This window comes from Ambystoma mexicanum, chromosome 1q, assembly GCF_040938575.1.
Source record: "Ambystoma mexicanum isolate Mex_15411 chromosome 1q, UKY_AmexF1_1, whole genome shotgun sequence".
NCBI lineage: Eukaryota > Metazoa > Chordata > Amphibia > Caudata > Ambystomatidae > Ambystoma > Ambystoma mexicanum.
The window spans coordinates 792,619,153-792,643,325 of record NC_090922.1 but is presented as its reverse complement, the minus strand read 5'-3'; the positions used below and the strand labels follow the sequence as shown (position 1 = coordinate 792,643,325).

Below are 24,173 nucleotides of genomic sequence, written 5' to 3'. Positions count from 1 at the left end.
CTATTGTGAATAACAGAAAGATTGGGGTTTTTTATTAGTATGACGATCACCTTCGTAGGGATTGGAAACAACTCGGTCAAGGCGAGCACTATTTTCATAAAACAGACTCTTACCTCTCACCCGGAGGTGAAATTTCACTTTTGAATGAGCCTAGTTTCTTTTTTCTTTCAAGTGGCCCCGCAGGCAAAAACCTAAGTGGAGCGAGAATGTCTAATTAATATTTTATCGCACTGAAGACACCTCAATGGTTCTAAATGTCTGCCGGGTGCGCGCAAAATGGCCTTACCTGTCAGGGTGCAGGACCTGCTTGCAGTCTGCCGCTGTAGCGTTCAAACCGCTGAGTCATTCTATGATTCACGGAGACCTGGCTGAGGCGTTAGTAACGCTGTTGCTAGGTCTCCGTGATCATTTATACGGCGGCCATCTTAGATGGGGTTAGGTTGCTGCCGATAGTACAAACGAGTATAATGTTCCATCAATCGCTCGGATTGTAAAAAGAAAGTATTTACATGGGTCCCCATGTCTACGGGATCCAAATGTGTAATTTAGACACTGTGTTAGTAAAGGTTGCTATGGCAACCGACAATGAGAAAAAAGAGGCGATAATATTGTATCAATCGCTCAAATTGTACAACAAAAGTATTTACATGGGTCCCCATGTCTATTGAGATTCAAATGGGTAATTTAGACCCTATGTTAGTATAGATTGTCATGGCAACCGACACTGAATGCCCAACTATAGAAGAACGGGCAAAGAGGTTAAAAAGGGGGTCGGGTTAAAGGAGAGTGATTCTGACCCTAACCTTTGGCACTGGGGGCGGGTCCTCATCACTAGGCGTAGATATGCCGAATGTATATGCTTGACCAGTAAAAGTGAAGTTCTTAAAGCAGCATCACAGCAAACAAACACTAAATAGTGCAAAAGGGTCCCATACAGAGTCTAATACAAAAAATACACATGTGTGCAATTAACATTTTGCATTGTCTTTGATAGCTGTGTGTACAGTTGCATAGTCAAACGACATTAGTACATGTTGTTTAGTAAAGAAAATAATGGTACATCAAGTGACTATTGTTCGTAATCGCCATAGTGTACATACTTTCATGTTGGTTTTTTGATTTCTGTAGATGAACAGACAATTCATTATGCTTATATATATAGGATCACAGTTCTGTTCTATCACCAATGAATGGGATTTCATAGGAAAGATTTCCACTCGACTGAGATGTTCAGCCCAGCCTGTACAGTGTTGACTTTGTGAACCCAGCGTTGTTCTAGTTGCGTTAGTGTTTTGTTCAGGTCTCCACCGCGTTTTGCTGGTTTTACCTTTTGAAGGACGAACCATCTCAAATCAGTGTCCTTATGGTTCTTATGAATGAAATGTTCAACTAAGGGCTTGTCCGCTACCTTATTCCTGATGCAGGAGCGCTGTTCTGAAATGCGCATTTTTATGGTGCGTATTGTTTTCCCTACATAAAGGAGGCCGCAGGGGCATTGTATGACATATATAACCCTCTTTGTGGTGCAGTTGGTAAAATCTTGCATTTTCCATTTCACTTTGTCATGTTCGAACAATCTTTTTTGTAAGGTCAGAGGGCAGGCCACACAGTGTCCACATTTGTGGTGTCCAACTAATGGGGGCAGATCCCAGAGCGTGTTCGGTGCTTCCGGAGGTGGTTCTATGAAAGCGTGCACCAGTGTGTCGTTGAGATTTCTGTTCTTTTCGAAAGCCAAACACGGCACACTGTTTAATGTGCCAGGATGTTTGACCAGGTGCCAATTCTTCTTGATGGTCCTCTGGATCAATTGGCTCAGTGATCCGAAGGTGGTGACACAGACTATCCTGCCAGATCCTTTTTGGGTTTGTTCTCTAGACAGATTACTTTTTGTGTATGTCTGGCCCTTTTCTTTGCTTGGCTGATAGATTTTCTAGGGTAGCCTCTTTCTGTAAGCCGTTCAGTCAATCCATCCGCGTGCTGTTGGAATTTGTCTAGATCTGTGCAGTTTCTCCGTATACGTAGAAATTGTCCGTATTGTAAGTTATGCTTTAAACCCATCGGGTGGTAACTTTGAAAATGTAATAGACTGTTGCGGTCAGTGGCTTTTCGAAATAGTTCAGTTTTTAGCAGGTCGCCAGTTCTGTAGATGTGGAGGTCTAAGAGATCTATTTGGTGGTGGTCCCAATGCATCGTGAATTTGATATGTGGATTCCTTGCGTTGATCCAGTTGTGGAAACTTTGTAGTTCGTGGGATGTGCCCTTCCAGACGATGATGATGTCATCAATGAATCGTTTCCATAAGGAAATGTTCTCCAAAAAAGGGTTCTCTGTTGTGAATACATTGTTTTTTTCATAACTGGACATATACAAATTAGCAATATCCGGGGCAAAAGTGGCCCCCATACACTCACCCTTTGTTTGCTTATAGATTTGGTTCTGAAACAGAAAGAAGTTTTCAGGCATGGCCAATCTCGTACACTCCAGAATGAAATTGGTTGGGAGGGATAGTCGTTTGGGACACGTCTGATTACAACACAGAATGCCTGCGACTATTGAGCGACCACGAAGCATACCTACCCCTCGACCACAACCCCACAAAGGATCTCCAAGAAGAAATTGCTAGCCTCACGCAACATGCCCTCAATGAGGCGTGGATATGCGAAGATGAAAAGATGTTCCCAAGAAAATTTCACCAACCCACGCACACCAGCTTTTTATATTCTGCCGAAGATGCATAAGAACTCGGAAAAACCAGCGGGAAGACCGATAGTATCGGCATGTGAATCCCTCCTGGAACCGCTATCCCTGTACACCGATCATTTTTTAAAACCCTTTGTAATTCAGATGCCCTCATGCCTGAAGGACACCACCAGCACCATAAATCTACTTGATAACATCATTTTAACGGACGACAGCCTCCTTGCTACTATGGATGTAGAGGCTTTATATACATCAATACCACAACAGGAAGGGCTAGAGGCTATACAAGACATTCTGAACACCAGAGAAGACAAACTCCACTCCGACCAATTTCATTCTGGAGTGTACGAGATTGGCCATGCCTGAAAACTTTTCTGTTTCAGAACCAAATCTATAAGCAAACAAAGGGTGTGAGTATGGGGGCCACTTTTGCCCCGGATATTGCTAATTTGTATATGTCCAGTTATGAAAAAAACAAAGTATTCACAACAGAGAACCCTTTTTTGGAGAACATTTCCTTATGGAAACGATACATTGATGACCTCATCATCGTCTGGAAGGGCACAGCCCACGAACTACAAAGTTTCCACAACTGGATCAACGCAAGGAATCCACATATCAAATTCACGATGCATTGGGACCACCACCAAATACATTTCTTGGACCTCCACATCTACAGAACTGGCGACCTGCTAAAAACTGAACTATTTCGAAAAGCCACTGACCGCAACAGTCTATTACATTTTCAAAGTTACCACCCGATGGGTTTAAAGTATAACTTACCATACCGACAACTTCTACGTATACGGAGAAAATGCAGAGATCAAGACAAATACCAACAACACGCGGATGGATAGATATGGGGACCCATGTAAATACCTTCTTTTTACAATCCGAGCGATTGATGGAACATTATCACTCGTTTGTACTATCGGTGGCAACCTAACCCCATCTAAGATGGCCGCCGTCTAAATCATCACAGAGACCTAGCAACAGCGTTACTAACGCCTCAGCCAGGTCTCCGTGAATCGTAGAATTACTCAGCGGTTCGAACGCTACAGCAGCAGACTGCGAGCAGGTCCTGCACCCTAACAGGTAAGGCCATTTTGCGCACACCCGGCAGACATTTAGAACCATTGAGGTGTCTTCAGTGCGATAAAATATTAGACATTCTCGCTCCATTTAGGTTTTTGCCCGCGGGGCCACTTTAAAGAAAAACGAAACTAGGCTCATTTAAAAATGAAATTTCACCTCCGGCTGAGAGGTAAGAGTCTGTTTTATGGAAATAGTGCCTGCCTTGGCCGAGTTGTTTCCAATCCCTACGAAGGTGATCGTCATACTAATAAGAACCCCAATCTTTCTGTTTTTCACAATAGGATCAGACAGAGATCAGCCCTTGTGGCTTATACATCTTCTAAATAACAGAACCCGTGGAATTAATACACACATAGGTAAGCTGTGTGTGTTTTCAATACTACACAAAGCATGATTTATTCTCCTTTAAATAATCGGTGCATGAATACTCCCCTGACAACTGTCTCCCTTCCCCCTGCAGCGCAGACATCATACAGTACAGACCCCCGTCCTGATGAAGGCCGTACACCAGATGTGGCATACTAAGCCCACCTAGAAACCGCTGAAACGCCGTGGTGTAGATGCACTATCCCCAACTGCAGTATATTTATGCCGCTTTACACAGAGAAAATGACTTGTTTTTTAAAAAATGTTTATGTCCAAATGTCTATGTTTGCTATTCTCGTGTGAACTTCGTGACAAATGATACTTGAATTTGATTTTGTCTTGCACACACTAAGTGGTTGTTTTACCAAGAAACTTTTGGTTCTGTGTGTTGTAAATATTTTCTGCACTTCCAGTCAAAAACCTCCCCTTGTTTTTATGTTAACTCTGGAGCGTTCATTTTATATTGAACTGTATAACTTTAGATAAAGAATAAGATTGATTCTACAACAGAGCTCGTATAAATGTATTCTTTCTTTATGCAGAGGGTGACAAAAAACAGGAGTATTCTGAGAGCACCTATTTTTCTTGAACCTATTTAATTTTAATTATTGTTCCCTACTAACCCTCCTGGGTAGAATAGGCTCCCAACCAGGAGCCCTAAATTTTGAATCCTATGTTATAAAGCAGACACATATTTAAGATTAAACATCCTTCCAACTAGAGACTATCTAGTGTCAACACGGCATAGAGACAAATTAGAAGGAAACTGTTGCTTTTGTGGAAAAGAACTCCCAGAAACAATCTACCATCTTCTCATGGTATGCCCGGAATTAACAAGCAAATCAAATAGACACGGGAAGGCGATGGAGAAACATAATGAATGGACAAGAAAGGAAACTTATATACACAACAGTTCGAGTCTTACAGAATGTTCTAGAACTAGACAATAAACCTCTTGGTAAAGTGACTTAACACTGTGATATGCAACAAGTGACATTTAAAAGTTGTAATTGCAATATCAACAAATGAAAAGTTTAAATTAAATTATATCATTTAAAATAAAAAAAAAATAATAATAATAAAGCAGACGCCTAACTTCAACTTGTTCCATCTCTGACCTGCGGCATGGACGCCATACCCTCTTTTCCGCCTTCAACATGGCAAAAACTGGAAGGCCATATATGGAGAGCCGTCTTGGGTCTTCCAATCTCAACACCGATAGCTCCAATCAGGCGAGAGCTGGGTTTACTCTCTCTGAAGGCCGTAGTGGATCACAGTTCTTTGCAATTATATAGGAAAATCATTCACCCTGAGAGTCTCACAATCTACCAAATAATGGCAGTAGAACTGGAAAAAGGCTCAAATCAGTCTATGAATCAATGGGCCGCGGAGCAAAAACAAAAGCTACGGCAAATAGCATGTACTGAGACAGAACTTAAAGAAAATCCAACGAGGATAAAAAAGAAACTTGAATGTTGGGTCTGGATCAATACGGTTGATTCAGTTTCAGCGTGTAAACTCCTAGTTCACCTTCCCTTGAACTCCAACAAACTAAAAGAACCGATGGTGTACTGTAAAAAATATCCAGATAAGCGACTGATGAGAACCCTTTTAAGAGCCCGTCTAAATGTCTTACCGACCGGAGAAATTTTAGCGATAAGAGCGGGTTTGGAGAAACCACCCTGCAGATTATGTGCAGATCCAGATGACTTTGAATATATAAAACATCTATTGATGAGATGTCCAGCTCTTCACCAGGCCAGGTGCACCTACTTCACCCCCCTGACGGCTACATCATTTGTAGGAAATGAAGATATTTGGTGGAACCGCCTAATCAAAGGCGAAAAGCCTCGATGGCATACGGCGACTGCTAAACTCCTAAACCTGGCTTTGGAAAGAATAAATCCCACTCCGGAAGCTAGGTGTTAGATGCATGGATAAGGAACTAAACCGTAAAGCTCGAACTATTCACCTGGTAACATTAGAAAGGTTTGCATCCATTCCAGAAAGCGCTCTTGTAAAAATCTTTTAATGATTAAATACAAGTAATAATAAAAAAATAAAAAAATAATACGTACTGCATCATTCTGCAAAATGTTTAATTTATTTATGCAGCTTTTATTAGCGCCCCCAGCAGCGCATTGCAGTAGTCTAGTCTGGGCATAATAATTGCCCAGACTAGAATTTCACAATTCCTGTTAGATACAAATGGCCAATCTTAACAGTCTGAGATGGTATTGGGATTTCTTCACCACACTGTCTACTTGAGCCTCAGCACCTAGGCTTGCGTCCAACAGCACACCCAGAGTCTTCACTTTATCATGTGCTTTGATACCGTTCCCATCAATAGTGAAGCTTTGAAAGGATTGATCCAGTTTTGTTCTGGCTTCTGGTGATCCAAAAATTAAAATCTCAGTGTTTCCACTGTTTAAACATAGCCAATTGGGGTTCATCCAATCTTTCACAGTTTTATAAATGCTTTGAATTTTTCTGGTGTCCTCCATGTAATCTCCACACAGCTCTATCAAGAGCGGCGTATCGTCGGCATAGCTAGTCAGCTTTGCCCCTATCTTCTCTAGAACACTACACAGTGGGTGAATATAAACGTTAAAAAGGGCTGGGGACAGGCACGCTCCCTGTGGCACTCCACAGATGGATATTCTAGCCATAAATGTGGCTTGAGCCCAGCAGACCCTTGACTTTGTATTTGAGAGGAAAGATTCAATCCATCCAATAGCATCCTTTGAGCAGCAGCCCACGGTTGACAAGGTAGTCAAAAGCTTTTGATGATCTAAATGATCAAAAGCTGCTGACAAGTCAATCAGAATCAGTAGCACGGCTTTACTCTGATGCACGATTCCCAACATCTGGGTCTGTAAATCCAAGAGCGCACTCTCGGTTCCATAATTGGACCTGAAACCTGATTGTCTGGAATGTAAAATATTTCCTGCTCCAAGTATTCCTTAAACTGTATCGTGGCCACCTTATCCATAAACTTTAAAAGAAATGGGACGTCTGTAACAGGCTTCAAAGTGCTTGCGTCCATGGGCTCTAGTCCCTTCTTTTTTTGTAATGGTGTGACCACTGCTTTCTTGAGACTCTCAGGAATAGTATTATGTATAAAGGTGGCGTTTGTAAAACGTATCAAAAATGGTGCAAAAATATCTACATTATTCAGGATCATTTTTGCAGCAATAATATTCCTGGGGCAGGATGTCGGTCACATTTTCCTCAATGTCTTCTCCATATCTTTAACAGCGATAGCCGAGAAATTAAACCGTGGGGAACTTTTCCCTCTAATTCTTACATCTGTCCCTTCTCTTCTTTTATGTTTCTCTTGGTCATGTATTTTTTTTTAAATGTGTTCTAGTGGGTTCACAGGATGCTTCTTTAATGGTGATATTGCTGACTGAAAAGTACTGGCTTTGCAGAAATGAAAAGAATACTAGAATGTATCGCACATGGCCACCATCTTGTATCACAACAACACACAAATCCATACACAGGCTGAGTGGTGCACCCGCTGTGTCAGTCATGTGTAATGCACAAAAACATGTTTCCACAATACAGGAAGCACCTGGTAAAGTAGCAAATGTGATGCTTGGAAATTAACTGTGCAAAGCACCCTACTGCTCAGTGCAACAGTCCAGTAAAAAGTCCAAAAACAGTTAAAATGAGACAAACACCACTCGGGGCGGGGCCACAGTTTCAGCTTTTGAAAGCAGCATAGACACTGCAAAGTGTGAACAATCAGACTAAATGGCCAAGGACGTGTGATTAAAATTAGCTGCGTGCACACCTTTGTGCCCTTCCCATAGTACTGAACGGACCATGATGCCATCCCCAACAGAGAAAACTATATGTAATTTAGTCCATACAGATGTTAGGTTAATATGCAACAGCACTGGCAGTGTAATTAAGAATGTAACCCCAGCACCAGCCTGTTCTGACTATTCAGCATCTCACAAAACGCAACACGGTGGAATACACTCACCGGTCCCTGTAGTACCTCACACTCATCCTCTTTTATTTGTCCATTGAACAGAAAGATACACTTCTCGATTTGCGATGCCCAGTTGATCAACCCGTCCTAAGAATGGAAAAAAGCAGAAAATGAGTCCAATCTTCTTTGAAAGGCAATCAGTATCTAAGTGAGATTCTGGCTCCATCATATATTCAGGGATCTATTGTTCTTTTGAAAGGAAGATTTGTTCCCACAGATGTAGTTCTTTCCCACTAAAAACTCTTACAAACATTCATATTCATGCAATTATAGATTGCTTGTCTTTAAATGGGTGCAGATAAATCTGGAAGGCCCCAATGGTTACTGATAGGGAAGCATGTCTGGGTATGGTAATCAGCAAAAGCGTTTTTCAGATAAAGGTGCAGCCATGGTTCTACATTTTCACACAGTAGCCTTTGATGGTCTACATTTTGGTTGAACTAAATTCGACTTTCTTGTTATGGGGGTCCCCCCACATCCCTACTCCTCTACCCATTTACACACATAATATGCATACATGTATTTGGTTGAATGGACCAAAAGTAGTCAAGGAAACTGAAACCTATCAAATGAGTCTGTGAAAAATGTGCATACTGTAGCAATTATATACAAAAACATCAGTGTCTGTAAGTACTACACCTTGAAGGAGGTGAAGTGTGAAAACCAGTTATTTTAATCAATGTTCAAAAGGATAAGCTTAACAAAACTTTAAAGAGTAAACTTAGCATAAAAAAGGAAAATAATAAAAATTGTCGATTTGTAAAATTATGTTTTGGCAAGTTGTTCATTGAATTTCAGGATCATGATATGCATTTAGCGACTTGCACAACCACTATGGATTACAAACAGACTTTTTCCCTTTTATTTCACATTGCTTAAATTGATCTTTTTCCCTATCTGTTCATTTGACAATTTATTTCAAATTAGCTTTGCACCTCTCCTCCTCCAACCACAAACTCCTTCATGCAGTTTATTAGATTAATTACAACATTGAGCCTAGTCAATAGGTATTAATTTGTTCATATTTCAAGAGCTTCTTTGACAGTTGTACTACACATCGACATAAGTTACTCCCAAAAAAGTGAATGAAAAGTGCATTCCAAGCAAAAGGGTCAATTCAGGTCCTACATCACAGAATAAAATAGAATTCTTGTCGAGAACTTGTTTCCCCTACATCGGTTTTTGACAGTGTCTCAAATTAAAAAGCATTCTCGGAAGCTAACAGTATGTTCTCTTCACACAGTAAAAATGGAGTGCCTTATTTATATCAGTAGTAGAACCAGAAGTCTTTCGAAAACCCATTTGTTTCATTAAGGTGTTAGGAAGATGGCAGATGTTGGTGGATGCGCCTGATCTCCTTAGAGGTAACATTTGACAGACAACTTTCCTTCGCTCTTCAAAGATAGAAGTTACTATCTTCCAATGAGTCCAAAAGGATGACAATTTCAATAAAGTTACTCACCATAGTGACTACCTTACTCCTAGTCCATAGTCCCCTTTCCTCCATACTTATGGGACATTCCTCCGTCCTGTGGGACGGTACCAGAGCACTTTGTAAAAAGCATCACATTTTTCAAAAATGTGTCCTTCCTCACTTTTTATGCGGGGTACCGCACGCGGCCGTAACCGCGCCCTCCTTAGCTCCGCCCAGCGCATCGCCCATCAGTTCTTTTCTATCGCCAGGTCAATAACAGAGGAACCTTATTAGAGGGGACGGCGGGCGGGCATATGGAGGAAAGGGGACTATGGACTAGGAGTAAGGTAGTCACTACGGTGAGTAACTTTATTATACTCCTACGTCCCGTCCCCTTTCCTCCATACTTATGGGAGATTCCCAAGCACTCCTCACAGGAATTACAAGTGGATGGAAACTCCTTATTGAAACAGGTTTTTTATCACAGCTTGACCGAACTGAGCATCAGCTCTGGAGCTCAGGTCTAGACAGTAATGCCTAAAGAAAAGCCGATCGGGAGGTCCGCGTAGCTGCTTTCGCGATGGTCTCACAGGGGATATACTTTTGGAAGGCAAAAGCAGCCGCCTTGCCCCGCACAAGATGAGCATGAATCTCTTTTGGAGGTTGAAGACCCTGAACAGTATAAGACTCCGCAATACAGGCAGCAATCCATCTGGAGATGGTCGCTTTCGAGGCCGGCTTACCTTGCGGATTACCGAAAGTCACCAAAAGCTGAGAAGAGTCCCTAAACTCAGATGTTCTGTCCAGATAGAACTTAAGAGCTCTTCGAATGTCCAGGCAATGCAAAATCCTCTCAGCCTCTGAGGCTGGGTTTGGGAAGAAGACAGGCAACAAGATTGACTGATTCAGATGAAAATCAGAGACCACTTTTGGAAGGAAGGAAGAATTTGTCTTCAGAACAACCTTATCCTTATGAAAAACCAGGAAGGGATGCTCCACGGACAAGGTCTGGAGCTCACTCACACGCCTTGCCGAAGTCACAGCAACCAAGAAGGACACTTTCCACGAAAGGTACTTAAGGTCTACCGTAGCCAAGGGCTCAAGGGGCTTATGGCACACGGCCGTAAGGACCACATTCAGATCCCACGTTGGATGTGGTTTGCGAACAGGAGTGTAATAGTGCATGAGGCCCGCAAAGTGTCTTTTAATGACTGGCTTTTACAGCGAAAAAGAGCACTGCTCCGTGGACAGATAAGTGGCAATACCCGACAGACAAGTCCTGCAGGACAAAACATGAATGCCAGATGTGAGACAAAGGACAGAACTGAGTCGATCGTAGCCTCCCTGGGATCCAGCTGCCTAGCCAAACACTAATGGCAGAACCGTAGCTATTTACTTTTATACTGAGATCTTGTTGCGGGTTTCCTGGCCGCCTGAATAATGCGCATGTTATCTGTAGACAAATTGAGGCGCTCTAAGGATCTGAACTCAGGCACCATGCCACCAAGTGAACGATTGTGGGGAGGGGTGCCACAACTGCCGATTGCTCTGGTGAAGCAGGTTGGGAACCATCGGAAGCCTGATCGGTGCACACACCGATAGATGCTGAAGCTCTGAAAACCAAAACATGGCCGGCCACCACGGTGCTACGAACAGAAGAGAACAATTCACTGTGCCCCTCAGCTTGTAAAGCGCCCGATGACTCAGAGGCAGAAGCGGAAGAGCGTAGGCCCTCATGTTGTGCCAGTAAATTTCAAGAGCATCTCCCTGAGGGGAGGCTCCCAGCACGTTTCTGGAGGCATAGAGGGGAAGCTTCCTGTTTGTCGACTTCGCAAAGAGGTCCACTTTGGGAGTGCCCCAACAATGGAAAATCTGTAAAAGGACCTCCGTGTTCAGTTCCCACTCGTAGCCGACCATTGTCGGCTGAGGGCATCTGCAGTAACATTCAGCTGGCCCGGGATGTGTACTGCCACCAGCCAGATACGATGCTGAACAGCCCATTCCCAAATTTGAATGGCAAGATCCACAAGAGGAGGGGGCTTGGTACCCCCCCCCTGCTTGTTGATATAAAACATGGACACCAAATTGTCCGTGCGGACATGGACCACTTTGTTGACAATGACCGACTTGAATGCTTTCAGCGCCAGGAATCTCACCAGGAGCTCCAGGTGATTTGTATGAAGCGGTCTGTCCTGCGGCGACCAGAGATCAGAAACCTGAAGAAGATCCAACGTCGCACCCCAACCCAGAAGGGAGGAATCAGTCGTGACCGTTAATAGCCAGCAGGGGTCTTGAAAAGCAGCACCCACTGACAGATTGCTGAGAGAGGACCACCACAGGAGGTCTATCCTCATCAAGAATGGAATCAAAATCTTTTTGGAGTCTGGATCCACTGCTTGGCGCCAAGAGCTCCGAAGAACCATCTCCGCCCTTCTCATCTTGAGACGAGCAAGAGGACGAGCCAGCACACACGAGGCCATGAGGCCCAGAAGCCTCTGCAACCACCAGGCCGACATGCTCTCCGACCGCATAAACACCTAATACGGGGCCAACAGATCCGCCATTCTGTCCCCGGTCAGGTATACTCTGCAGTCGATCGTGTTCCAACGAAAACCCAGGAAAAACAAGTCCTGAGAGACCGTCATGGAGGATTTCCACCAGTTCACTGACAGCCCAAGGTGGAACAGGAGGTGGAGGAGAGGCTGAAGGTTGTTTGAGGCTGACAGAGGACAAGGACTGCACAGCAGACAATCGTCTAAATACGGAAACACATGGATACCCGGTAGACGAAGATAAACTGCAATGACCGACATCATCTTCGTAAAGACACGCAGTGCCGAACTGAGGCCAAACGGGAGCAGACAAAACTGGAAATGCTCCTCTCCCATGGAAAACCGTAGGTATTTCCGATGCAGACTCCAAAAAAGGATATGCATATAAGCATCCTGGAGGTCCACCACGCTGAGCCAGTTTCCCTTCTGCAAAGAGGACTTTATTTGACAGGGCGTAATCATCTTGAATTTCTCTTGGGGAAGAGAGAGATTGAACTGGGAAACGTCTAGGGTGATGCGGAGGCCAGCCTGGTTGGGTTTGAGCACCGTAAACAGACAGGAATAGAAGCCCTCGCCTCGCTCAGGGCGGTGGAACAGGTTCCACCGCCCTGAGATCCAGAAGCTTCTGGACCTCGGCTCTGAGGGAGGGTGTCCCCGACTGCTGGAAAGGAGGATTGAAGGGTGGGGTATGGGGAAGGGGCAAGCGGAAGCCCGCCCGAGCAAATGACAAAACCCACCGGTCCTCGGTGATGGTCTGCCACGCCTCCTAGTGAGACACAATGCGCCCTGCCACCGGGGTCTCGTGCGAGTGCAGAAAACCCTCATTTAGCTGGTTTTTCAGTGGCTGGACCACCAGATTCTGAGGAGGAGGCCGAGGACCGAGAGAAAAACCGTCATCGTTGCTGACGCCGACAGGAGTTCCTGTTGGAGTATCGTCTCTATGCGTCTTCCGATCCAGAAACCCCCAAAAACCAGAGGAAGGCCAAGGCTGTGAAGACATCCTCTGCACCATGAAAAGTATTTTACCAAAACGGACAGGGACTTGGCAGTCTGAGTGTTGTCCTTAGTCTTGGTCAGTTCAACGTCTGTTGATGAATGAAAAAGCTCTTTGCCGTCAAAAGGCAGGTCCAGAACTTTATCCGGCACCTCTTTGGAAAACTTTGTGGCATGAAGCCAAGCCTGACGAGAGGTGTCCACGCCAAGTATGATGCCCCAGGCCGTGGTGTCGATATGATGCGCCGCAGCCTTAAGCATATCCTGCGCTAGGACCCTGGCATCTGACTAACCCGCTTTAAAATTGTCTAGTTTATCCGCGGGGATGAATTCCTCAAACTCCGACAGACCTTTCCACATTTTCATATTCGCCCCCGCTAACACAAGCTCTGCGTTCGCTTGACCCAACTGCAGGGCTGAATTAGCAAAGATCTTCCTCCCCAAAGAGTCAGAAGCTTGTCCTCTTTGGCCAGAACCTGAGCTGCCGCTGTAGATGACGCTGAAGCCGGTCTGGATTGTAACGTGGCAGCCACCACCACTGTGGAGGAAGGGGCAGACAAGACGCTAAGGCTACCTCTTCCGAAGAATGAAGCCTATAACGAGCATCAATCTTTTTGTTAACAATCAGTCCAGAGTGTGGTTTATCCCAAACTTTTGGACCTCGGCCAAAACGTCCTTCTGGAAGGACAAGCCGGTACGCTCCAGAGGAGACAAGATGAATGCCCCAGAAAGCAGTTCTGGAGCGGGTGCCTCAGGTACTGGAACATCAAGAAGACACATCATGTCCAGCACCCAGTCTTGGAAGGCTCTAACAGAGCAGGGCTGGTCCTCGCTGTCCTGATCCCCCTGTGTGTCATCCGACACACCCGGGTCAAGCTGCGTTGCATCTGGCCCTGCTGAATTGTCCAAGGGAGGAAGAGCTGGAGGTGGGCCGGCCGGTAGAGGCGGAGCTGCTGGAACCGATGGCGCAGGAGCCACTGGATGGCATATTTACCTAAACAAACCCCGGAAATACTCCTTCATGGGGTCAGAGTATATAAACCTTTGAAATTTTCCGAAAAAGGTGTCCGTCAATCGTATAGGCGTGGCAGGGGGGGACCTCATGAGCGGAGTAGCTCCAGGGGCATAAGGGAGAGGGCTGCCAAGAAGGTCCTTCTCCACTCGAATCAACATAGATCAAGGGTGCAGATGTCACAGGGAGCGAGACGGTGTGCGGTAAAGGCATCCAAGCGTTCCAGTCATACACGAAAATGATGCGCACAAGGAAAACAATGTTCACCTGAAAAACCGCTCCCAGCACCTCAAGCCGATGGCGTAGGTGTAAGGGAGAAATCCAAAATGGCCGCCGTAGTCTTGGGGGGGAACGGCCACCATTTTGTCAGCACCTGAGGAGAACTGCGACACGTGGGAGTGAGGCACGGGTCTCCACAGGCGGGTCAGGGGTCTTCATTTTAGCCTTAACACAAGGAACCTCGGCAGAGCCGGTACTGTGTGGCCTAGGATGTTTCTGAGACATGCTATCAGCCAAATTAGCCTCTAACTGTCGGTCACCTTAGCCTCAAACAGAGGAACATCGGACCAGAGTCCAGTAACAGCCCCCTCATGAGGGGCCTCAAACCTTCGTTTAGCACAGAAAGCCTCAACGGAGGCCTCAGGGCGTACCCCGGTGTCTGTATGGGAAGCTCCAGACAAGGTGACCTTGAAGCAAGCTCCGGTACCCACCACCTCAGTAGAACTGGGCCCACAAACAGCCCCCACAGGAGGGGCCTCGCATTGTAATCCGGTGTCGATAGGCCCCTTACGGAGGCCCTCGGAGAAAACTCTGGTACACTTTTTAGGCCTAGAAGGCACCTCAGGGGAAACCCCAGTAACAGAGCTTTTGAAGATCCTCCTGGACTGGCAAGAGACCCTGGAAAGGAGTCCCCCCGGCTGGGGTGCTCTAAAAACTAAAGAATTTACCGGGCGTCTCTTCTTCACGTCGATGAAGCTCTGAAAATGCAGAGGAGGAGTGCGCTGAAACACCTCCTCCCACCGCTCCAGACTACGTTGAAGCACCCGGACCGAAATGGAATCACAGTAGAAGCAAGAGTCCCAACATTGATCCGGACCCAAACACTCTAAACAAAGAGGATGGGGATCCGCCCTAGCGAAGTGTAGTTCGCAGGAACAACAATTGGGAAAATCTAACCCGGAAAGGCATAGACGGACTACTACGCGACCGCTAAGCCGGAGCAGGAGAGAAGGACAGTGGAAGGACAAAATCTCCCAAAGATGTAAGTGCGTCCAGTCCCGATCGTGCAGAGAAAAGGACTGATGGATGATGCGCTGGGCGGAGCTAAGGAGGGCGGGGTTACAGCCACGTGCGGTACCCCACATAAAAAGAGAGGAAGGATGCATTTTTGAAAAATGTGATGCTTTTTGCAAAGTCCTTTGGTCCCGTCCCACAGGATGAAGGAATGTCCTATAAGTATGGAGGAATGGGGACGGGGTGTAGGAGTAAGAGGTATATAGGTAATTTGGAGGAGTGCTTACCCTTATATTTTTCTGGAGGTCATTACTGACAGAGGCAGCAGGTAACGGGATGAGTATGTCAACCTGGATTGAGCACTCTAAAGATAGCCATGAAGAAGACACTCCTCCCTGGTATTTCCAATCTGCTGGCTTTGCAGAACTCTAGTAGAAAAGGAAGAAAAATACAGTTGTTTAAGGTGCAACCTATCAAAGCATGGATTATAGGATCATCAGGTACCTCTACGACATCGGTGGCTGGAAAATTATTAAAATGACAGAGTAATTATTTCTCATGGATAAATGGAGACTGAGCACTGTGCCTCCAGGAATATACTGGCTGCTACCTTGGAGAACACTACCAAGAAGTAAGCCCACAACTGCCAAATTCATGAGTGCCACAAAGAATTTAATTTCGCCCACTGGTCACCCGTAATTAAAGATATAGCAGTGCCCCCTACTGCCCATTATGCAGAGTGCCACCTGCTATAGTATACAAAACAGGGTCTTTATGATCAGACAGTGTCACTAACATAGCATAATCGGCATCTTCTTGCTGCACTCCCACACATTGCTCCTAGCTGATGTGTAGATGTAGTACATAATCAGGTTTGAGAATCACTAATCAGAAAAGGTTGCATCAGATCCAGGAAACATCTTCTGCAGTGCACATTTGGCTTTTTGTCAATGGCTCCTCAGCATTTTATGATACGTATAGGTTGTCATTTAGATTTAGTTAGAAGCAAAAAACTCACTGATGTGCATCACACATGGCTTAAGAAAACACTCCAAGTCTCCAGGTTGGTTCAAGGGTTTGTATTATAGCAATAACACCCGATTCAGCGCCCAAGGTATAGAGCCGAGTGCAGCGAGGTGTTATTGCAATTAGCACCCTGAGTTTAAAAATGTGTGAAACCAGGGGTGCTAATAGCAATGTATTTTTTTTCAATGAATGGGATGCCCTGCGGCTACTCAAGATGGCCACAATGCATCTGGAAGGTGGGGCTCCATACGGAGCCCCTATTCCATTTCCATGGTGACCAGCAGGGATATGGAGCAGCAGCAGCCGCGGGGAGAATGCCGTTGAAAAAATAAGGTCATTGGGGCTGGGGAGTTGGAAGGGAGGAGAGATCTGAGAGAAGGGAGGGGAGGATGTGGGGTGCAGATAGAAGGGCGGGGGAAACAGACATCAGTGTTGCTCGGAACGTGGGCCGAGATGGTAGAATTCAGCTCGTAATCTGAGCAACCTGCTTGGTTACCTCTCCAGCCCCAGGTGCTAATATGGCAATAACATCAGGTTTGGTGGGCTTCACCGGCCGGTAACGGCCCAAGTTATAGGCACGAGCAAAGTGAGGGAACTTAACAGCAGGACCTGGTGTCGTTACTGGGCCGGTGAAGCCCATCAAACCCATTATTGCCAGGGGTTTCCAATCCAGACACACGGAGTGCTGAAAGCAATGTATTTTCTTTGAATGAACATGACTTCTGGCGGCATCCAATTAATTCAAAGAAAATGCTGACTCAAGATCAAAGCTGTGGAGACGAAAGGCGGCACTCCATGCAGAGCCCCTCTTCCATTTCCACAGTGGCTGGCGGGCCAGGTCAGAGGCTGGTGCGGTGGTTGACGCCAGCACAATATGGTGAGTGGGGTAGGGGAGGTGAGGAAACAGAGACTGGAGGGGAGGAGATGGTGGGGTCAGGGGAGTGGGCGGGATGGCATGTGTGAGAAACCTGAAGGTGTAACACCAGCAAGTCCACAGGGATCCGTCATCCAGGTGGCCAGGACACAGCCATCGATTTTGTATCAGTTCCCGGGGGTAGACCAGTGCGGGAGGATCACCTGGAAGAGGGGTCTTCGAGGAATGGAAGTGGGACACCTGAGGGTGAGATGTGGTATCCCCTTCCCTAGAACACCTTTTCCCCATCCTACCAGGTAGGATACCTATGAACTCAACCCTTTCCCAACACAAACACTTTCTCATGGACAGCCCATCGCGAGCGACAATGGACCAACACCAGAGCCTGTCATGTCCTCACACCATGGTCAGGCAAGGTCAGGCAATTCCAGATTATTACACACACCAGACTTCCATCACACTTCCCCACATGGATAAAAGGCGGAGCACGAAAGCACACTCTTTGCGAGGCAAAACACAAGAAGAAACAGCAGTTCCACAATGGCAGTTTAATACAAGGAGAAAGACAGTGAGAGCAGAGAGGATCGCAAGGAGGGAAGTACCCTTGACCTCTAAAGACCGTTACTTTTGTGAGCCTTGGAAAGTAAGAAACCGAAGACCAGGAACGAAGGCTGATCAAATCTGCAAAGTGTGTCGGAGGTAGCCAGGTCTCGTAGCCAGGTCTCTCCTGCGTTGATAACTAAGGTGGGAGGTGGGATTTCTGCCGTGGTACTGTCCTTGGCTCCTACAACAAAGCAGCGTCAGAAAAGACAGCACAGCCGGTGAGTCAGAGAGACTGATACCAAACCAGCTTGAACCATGGTTGCAAGCAGCAACATTGTATAAAGAAAACAGTGGGTGACACATTTGTGATGAGCGACGCAAATATAATTGGAAATCAAAGGAGAAGTTGAACTTTATAATTGAACTTTGGTAGATCAAGAAAAGATACCATAAACAGCGTGGTCCGGCGCCAAGTGGGTGCTCATTTGAAAGTTTCTGTTAGGTATCCAACTGATGCAGAGTGTGAGAAAAAGGAATATTGAGATCCAAGTGGTCATGCAACGGGTCGAGCTAAACCCTGTGCACATTCGAAAGTCTTTGATGGTTTAATGTACATCACAATTGGTCTGAGCCTGGCTGAGCGAGACTAATTGTGTGAATGAAATGGATCCGAGTCTGGCTGAGGGGGATCCGGGGTGAACCGTGAGTCACCCAAGAAAGAATTCTCTGAACATTGGTTTGAAAAGGATCTGAGCCCAGAAGAGGGGATCCAACGTTCAACTTTTGTTTTGAAAGGGATCTGAACACGGCTGGGTGATCCAGGGTGAAACCCAAATTGTGTTAAAAGGAAAATTATGCTTTGTGTTGTTTTTGTACATCAGGCCTTCTGAGTCGAGAGACTTGCAAGAAGTAAAGGAAGTTGGACCCAGAAGGTCCTGGACTGTAAAACGGAACTGTATCCTAGCACCATAGAAGCCAAAGTTTGTGTTTTGCTCAAGTGAACCGCCTTACCCCGTGCTGGAAATGGGGGCAAGGGAGGCCAATGGCCCGAACATCAGGACATATAATTTTGGGAACACTTATTTCTTTTTCATGACCATCACCCCCACACTATTTGTAACTTAGTGGTAAGGATTGGCAATAGGTGTTTTAGTATAGGCCCTTTTTTATTTTGACATAACTCCACTAGGACTGCATTATTATTATTTGATGGTCATAGCTTGCTCCCATCTGTAGAGATAGGTTTGGATAGGCGTTTATCAGACCCTTGTGAAAGATCAATAAACACCCCTGAACTGTGGTCAATTGTGTCTGCCTTCCTTATACAGGGCAGGGAAGCAGCCATAAGCTGCTCGGAACGAGGGCTGAGATCATGGGATTCAGCCCACGATCCAAGCAACCCGATTGTTTGGCTACCCTGCCCAGGTGCTAAAAAGATTTCAATGAGCGAGAGGCGTGGCCAAGCAGTGAATGATGAGGGCTTCGAGGGAAGACGCTCCAAAAAATAGCTTTCATTCTACCCAGATTGTGGGTGAAAACCTTGTGCACATCCCCGAGACAAGGCTGGAGTGTGTGAAGCTCTGCGCTGGCAGAGCAAAGCCGTTGTGCTGTGAAATGCTTTGAGTTCCATTGGGCTCCTACCAAGATGGTGCCCACGTCTGGAGGGTCGGCGACATGGATGGAGTGATCGAGGTGCGGTGGGCCACTGCGGGGAACCCTGGGTGCTTAAGCGTGTGTGCCAAGCAAGCTTGGGCACAGGGCATGGGCACAGAGCATTTCTGTGGTGGCTGGAGAGCCTTCTTGTAGGCAGTGACCATGGGTTGCAGCTCTAGGTTTGCCTCAAGGATCTAGAGCAGCAATTAGAACCCTGGGTTCCTGCGGGTACATCGCAGTGCTTCAGCATCCTGCCTGCCTCACCCTGGAAATATAGTTTTTCCACCTCGATATTATCAAAGCACTGAACTGGTTGTTGCCTTACATGCAAGCCACATGATGATTGCTGATTCCAAGGCAATCCTTTGATTTTCAAACAGCAACAGGAGCATAGACACGCTTATCTGATAGGATCCCTGAGTGCTTTATTTGGATGGAGACTAGCTGGCCCGATAGCTAGTGTTGTAATATAGAAGAAAGATGGTCAAGCCTGCTCCTAAATCTTTTTTTTTAAAACTCTTTTTATTAGTGGTCACAAGAGATACAAGCACTTACCACATCAAACCTCAATAAATCACAATAGGATGATACATCATTAAGACATTAACGATCACATAGACTCATCATCGTCAGACACCATGTCACACAGATACATTCTGAAGGGGCCCCATATATCTTTGGGCCTACTCTGTAACGCTCACCTGGTTCCCACGGAGGCGCGGCGTCGAAGGCGCAGAACTCTGAAGATGGACAGGAAGGGCCCCTCTATTCTGGCTTCCCTGGCTCGTTGGATACCCTCCTGTGCGTGAAAAGGGAGTATTACCAACTGTGGAACAATGCTCAAGCCTCCCACTCCCTTCCAACCCTCCATGATACCTCCTCCACGATTCCCCGTGAAGCCTCACCTTAGGGTTTGGAAGGATGAGCTCTCCATCCTGCTTCTGATGCAGGGGCGCGTTGAAACCCAGTTACTTCACTGGATCGAGGATTGATGGGAGTTCAGGTAAGCTTGACTGTTCAGGTAAGGCGCTGTAAAAGTTCTGTTCAAAAGTTCAAGCTTAATAATAATGTTCGTTGTCTAATTGCAGCAAGCGCTAATGCTTATGTCTTTTTCCCCTTAGGGGCCGGGGTTCGGAGGGCCGGAGATATGGCGCCGACCCGAAGTGAAACAGTTCTGGATGAGCGCTCAGGTAATGTCTTTGTATTCGCTCATTCAATGTCTTTGTCTTTTTTCCCCATTGGGTCCGGAGATGCCAGGAAGCGGCAGGACCCGAAATGCAGTGGGAATAATCCAACAGGTAAGACTTAAAAGGAAACTGAGCTTTCCTTATTCCTTTTCTCCCTCTCACCTTTGTTCTTGTCTTTTTTCCTCTAGGCGCCGGGGCGTAGCTGAATCCGGAAGATCGCTGCTGAAGATGGAAGCGCCTTGCAAAGGTGAGTAAAATGCAGCGCTGCAGCGATCGAAATGAAATGCCTTTAAAATGATGTCTTCCTTTTCAGGGCCGTTGGAGAAATGACTCCGGGATGCAGATTTAGCAGGTAAGGGCTTTTCTTCTCCTATTCTCTTCCTTTCTCCCCTTGCAGGTGTTCCAGGGTGCTGGCAGGCGTGGCTGAAGTCAGGATGCAGGAGCTGACACGGTGAGCGTCCAGCTGCTAGGTGCAGAACAACGCGAAGCATGTGTGGCTGTTCGGGTGGGGTTTAAATAGCCTTGGAAGAAGTTCCTGGTATGTATCCTTCCACCAATCAGGTATGTATCCTTCCCCGACCACACCCGGGTGGTGAAGTAGTCCTACAGGTTAAGTAGTCCCATTCAGGCCTCAAGAGGGCCTGGATGAAGCAGCAAGGTCTGCATCAGGTAAGTGTGCACCCAAGCACTTAAACACATATCCTCTTCTATGAGCCTGGCACCTAAGGCGCCAGGACTGGGGTCCGCTATGAGCCTGGCGCCTAAGGCGCCAGGACTGAGTCCAAAGGGCCCCGACTTGGGCCCGCTGAGACTTCCCTGGGGAAAATGATGCCTGCCTCTGGGGTTGCTGGGCCCCGCCTGGCTCCTTAGAGGTAGGCATCATGACATACTCCCAGTAAGCTGGGTCAGGACAAATTGTTCTTCAGATTCATCAACGTATGTCAACTCCCGAAGGAAGTTATTCATCCTAAGCGGGCCAGCGCTGTTCCAAGTCTGTATAATGCATTTCTTGGCCACCTCGCATGAGATGTTAAACAATCTTCTGATTTTTTCAGAGCATTTGCCAATGCCACCAAACAGGTATTTTTGAGGGGTCAAGTCCGGAGGAATCTGCGTAATCTCCTCTAGCATTCCCACCACCTCCCTCCAGAATCCCGCCACCACCGGACAATCCCAGTACATGTGCAATGCTCCGGCATTGGGGGCCTTGCATTTGGGGCATTTGTCCAAGCTATTCAATGTAAATTTAGCTATTTTAGCAGGTGTATAATGTAGGCTGTTTAGAATCTTAAACTGAATAAAGCGCAGGCCAGCATTCATAGATACATTTTTAGTGAGCGAGCAATACCTATCCCATATCCTTTCATCGATGAGGGTTTGTAAATCTCTTTCCCATTTTTCTTTCAGCTGGTTCGCTGTAGGGGCATGGGCCTGAACTGCAGCATATAGTTTAGAAATCCCCAGGCCATCTCTAGCCGTGATCAACTGAGTGCATAGGTGTATAGGGGGTTCGTCAGGGAAGAGTGGCCACCGTTTTGCCAAAGCTGATCTCATACGATAGTATTGAAGGTCTTTAGTGGCCCCCCGCCCAGGGCCCTCAACAGGTCATTTAGGGTCGCGAATTTCCGTTAATAAACATGTCTCCCAGTTTCATTTCGCTATTTGGGTCCCAGGATTCCTGCAAGCTACTATCATGTGTCGGAGGTATACCTGGAAAATTCCATATGGACACCTCTGGGTTATAGGGAGTTTCCAATCCCAGTCTTTTGTATATTGCTTCCCATGCCCTTACCGTGCAGTTCACCAGGTTATACTCGCATGAATCTTTGACTGTGGGTTGAAAATAACAGACTGTATGGTTGTGGGGTCTGGTGTGTATTTTTCTATCCAAGCGTGGGGTGGGCCATCGGAGTCCCCATACCAATACCTAGCAAATTATGCTTGAGCAACATAGTAGTAGAGTTCAAAGTCGGGTGCCGCCAAGCCACCCCAAGAGTATGGTTCAGTCATTTTTTCCCACCCTATGCTTGCTGTTTTCCCATTCTACAAGAAGGTCACCACCATAGATCGGAGCTTGGCAAAGAAGGGCCGCCCGGCCATATTGGGATGTTCAGAAACAAATACAATTACTTAGGGAAAATTATCATTTTAAGTACTGCAACTCTGCCATATAGCAAGATTGGAAGGTGTCCCCACAACTGTAATTTAGTGTTTAGTGATTGTAGTGCACTTTCATGGTTGTCTGAGTACAGTGAAAGCCTATCTCTGGAAACAAGAATCCCCAGATATCTAATATCTTGCTCTGACCACTTGGGTCCGTGTGTCATGTCTGGGCACTTGGTTGCTGGCGTAAGTGGAAATATTTCGGATTTGGAATTGTTGACCGTATACCCAGAATACACTGCAAATTCTTGTATCTCTGCCATAATGGGTGCAATGTTCTTATCTGGTTCGCAAATATATAACAGGGTATCATCTGCGTATAGGGAGATCAATTGGGTGGAGCCTTTCATCTTTATTCCCCTGTCTGTGTGCCTTAGTCTAACCGCGATTGCCATTGGCTCTATGGCAAGTGCAAATAATATAGGCGAGAATGGGCATCCCTGCCTGGTGCCTCTTCCCAGTGGGAACAATTCGGAGATGGTACGGTTAGTTAGCACTCTAGCGCTGGGTTCCGTGTATAGCAATTTCAAGTATCTGATAAAATTGGGGCCCATCCTGAACGCCTCCAGAACCACAAGCAGATAAGCCCACGACACCAAATCAAAGGCATTTTGGGCGTCTGGTGATATAGCCGCTGCGCTTCTACACGGGTCTATCTGCGCCATTATGCTGAAAAGTCTACAGAGGTTTAGGGCCGTAGATCTCATGGGAATGAACCGGTTTTGGTCTGGATGGACCAAGATCGGGACTGCTGGTAGAAGTCGATTGGCCACGACTTTTGCAAATATCTTGGCGTCCGTGTTTATGAGTGAAAGGGGTCTGTACGATGATACCTCCTGCGGTGGTCTGCGAGGCTTTAGGAGTACGGTTATCACCTCCTCCCTCATTGTCGGGGGTAGTATATTGGTCTCTAGGGCTTCCTCCCACATCTGCATTAATACTGGTGCCAATTCCTCGTGGAAATCCTTATAGAATTCGGCGCTTATCCCACCTGACCCTGGAGCTTTGCCTGAAGACAGCATTTTGATAGCCTCTGTGATTTCCTCAATAGTTACGGGTTGCTCCATTGCCAGTCGATCCTCCTCTGAAAGCTTCAGAAGGGATAGTGTCATAAGATATGATTTTGTTGCACTATCTGTTTTGGTGTCTTTATTCGCATATAGTTCTTTATAGAATTTAGCAAATACTCCATTAATCCCCTCTTCACCCAGGAGAACATCCCCTTGTGACGTGTGTATACTGGTAATCTAATTGGGTTGTCTATCTTGTTTAAGTAGGTTAGACAGTGTTTTCCCAGTTTTATTACCATCTCCGTATCTACGAGCTCGCCCCGGTGCAGCCATATTTCGTGTTGCTCTA

The 24,173-nt window shown here is 46.2% G+C and overlaps 1 protein-coding gene across 6 annotated transcripts in view; it reads right to left on the bottom strand.

Moving 5' to 3' along the window:
* The window catches only part of ODR4 (odr-4 GPCR localization factor homolog), a 1,066,769-nt gene that overhangs the window by 506,000 nt on the left and 536,596 nt on the right, over positions 1 to 24,173 (bottom strand). For all 6 annotated transcript variants that reach the window (XM_069641378.1, XM_069641383.1, XM_069641382.1 and 3 more), the window contains 2 exons: positions 15,656 to 15,796; positions 8,156 to 8,251 (listed from right to left, as the gene is read on the bottom strand). In XM_069641378.1, the coding sequence (XP_069497479.1) occupies positions 8,156 to 8,251; positions 15,656 to 15,796 (237 nt within the window). The remainder of the gene's footprint in view (positions 1 to 8,155; positions 8,252 to 15,655; positions 15,797 to 24,173) is intronic.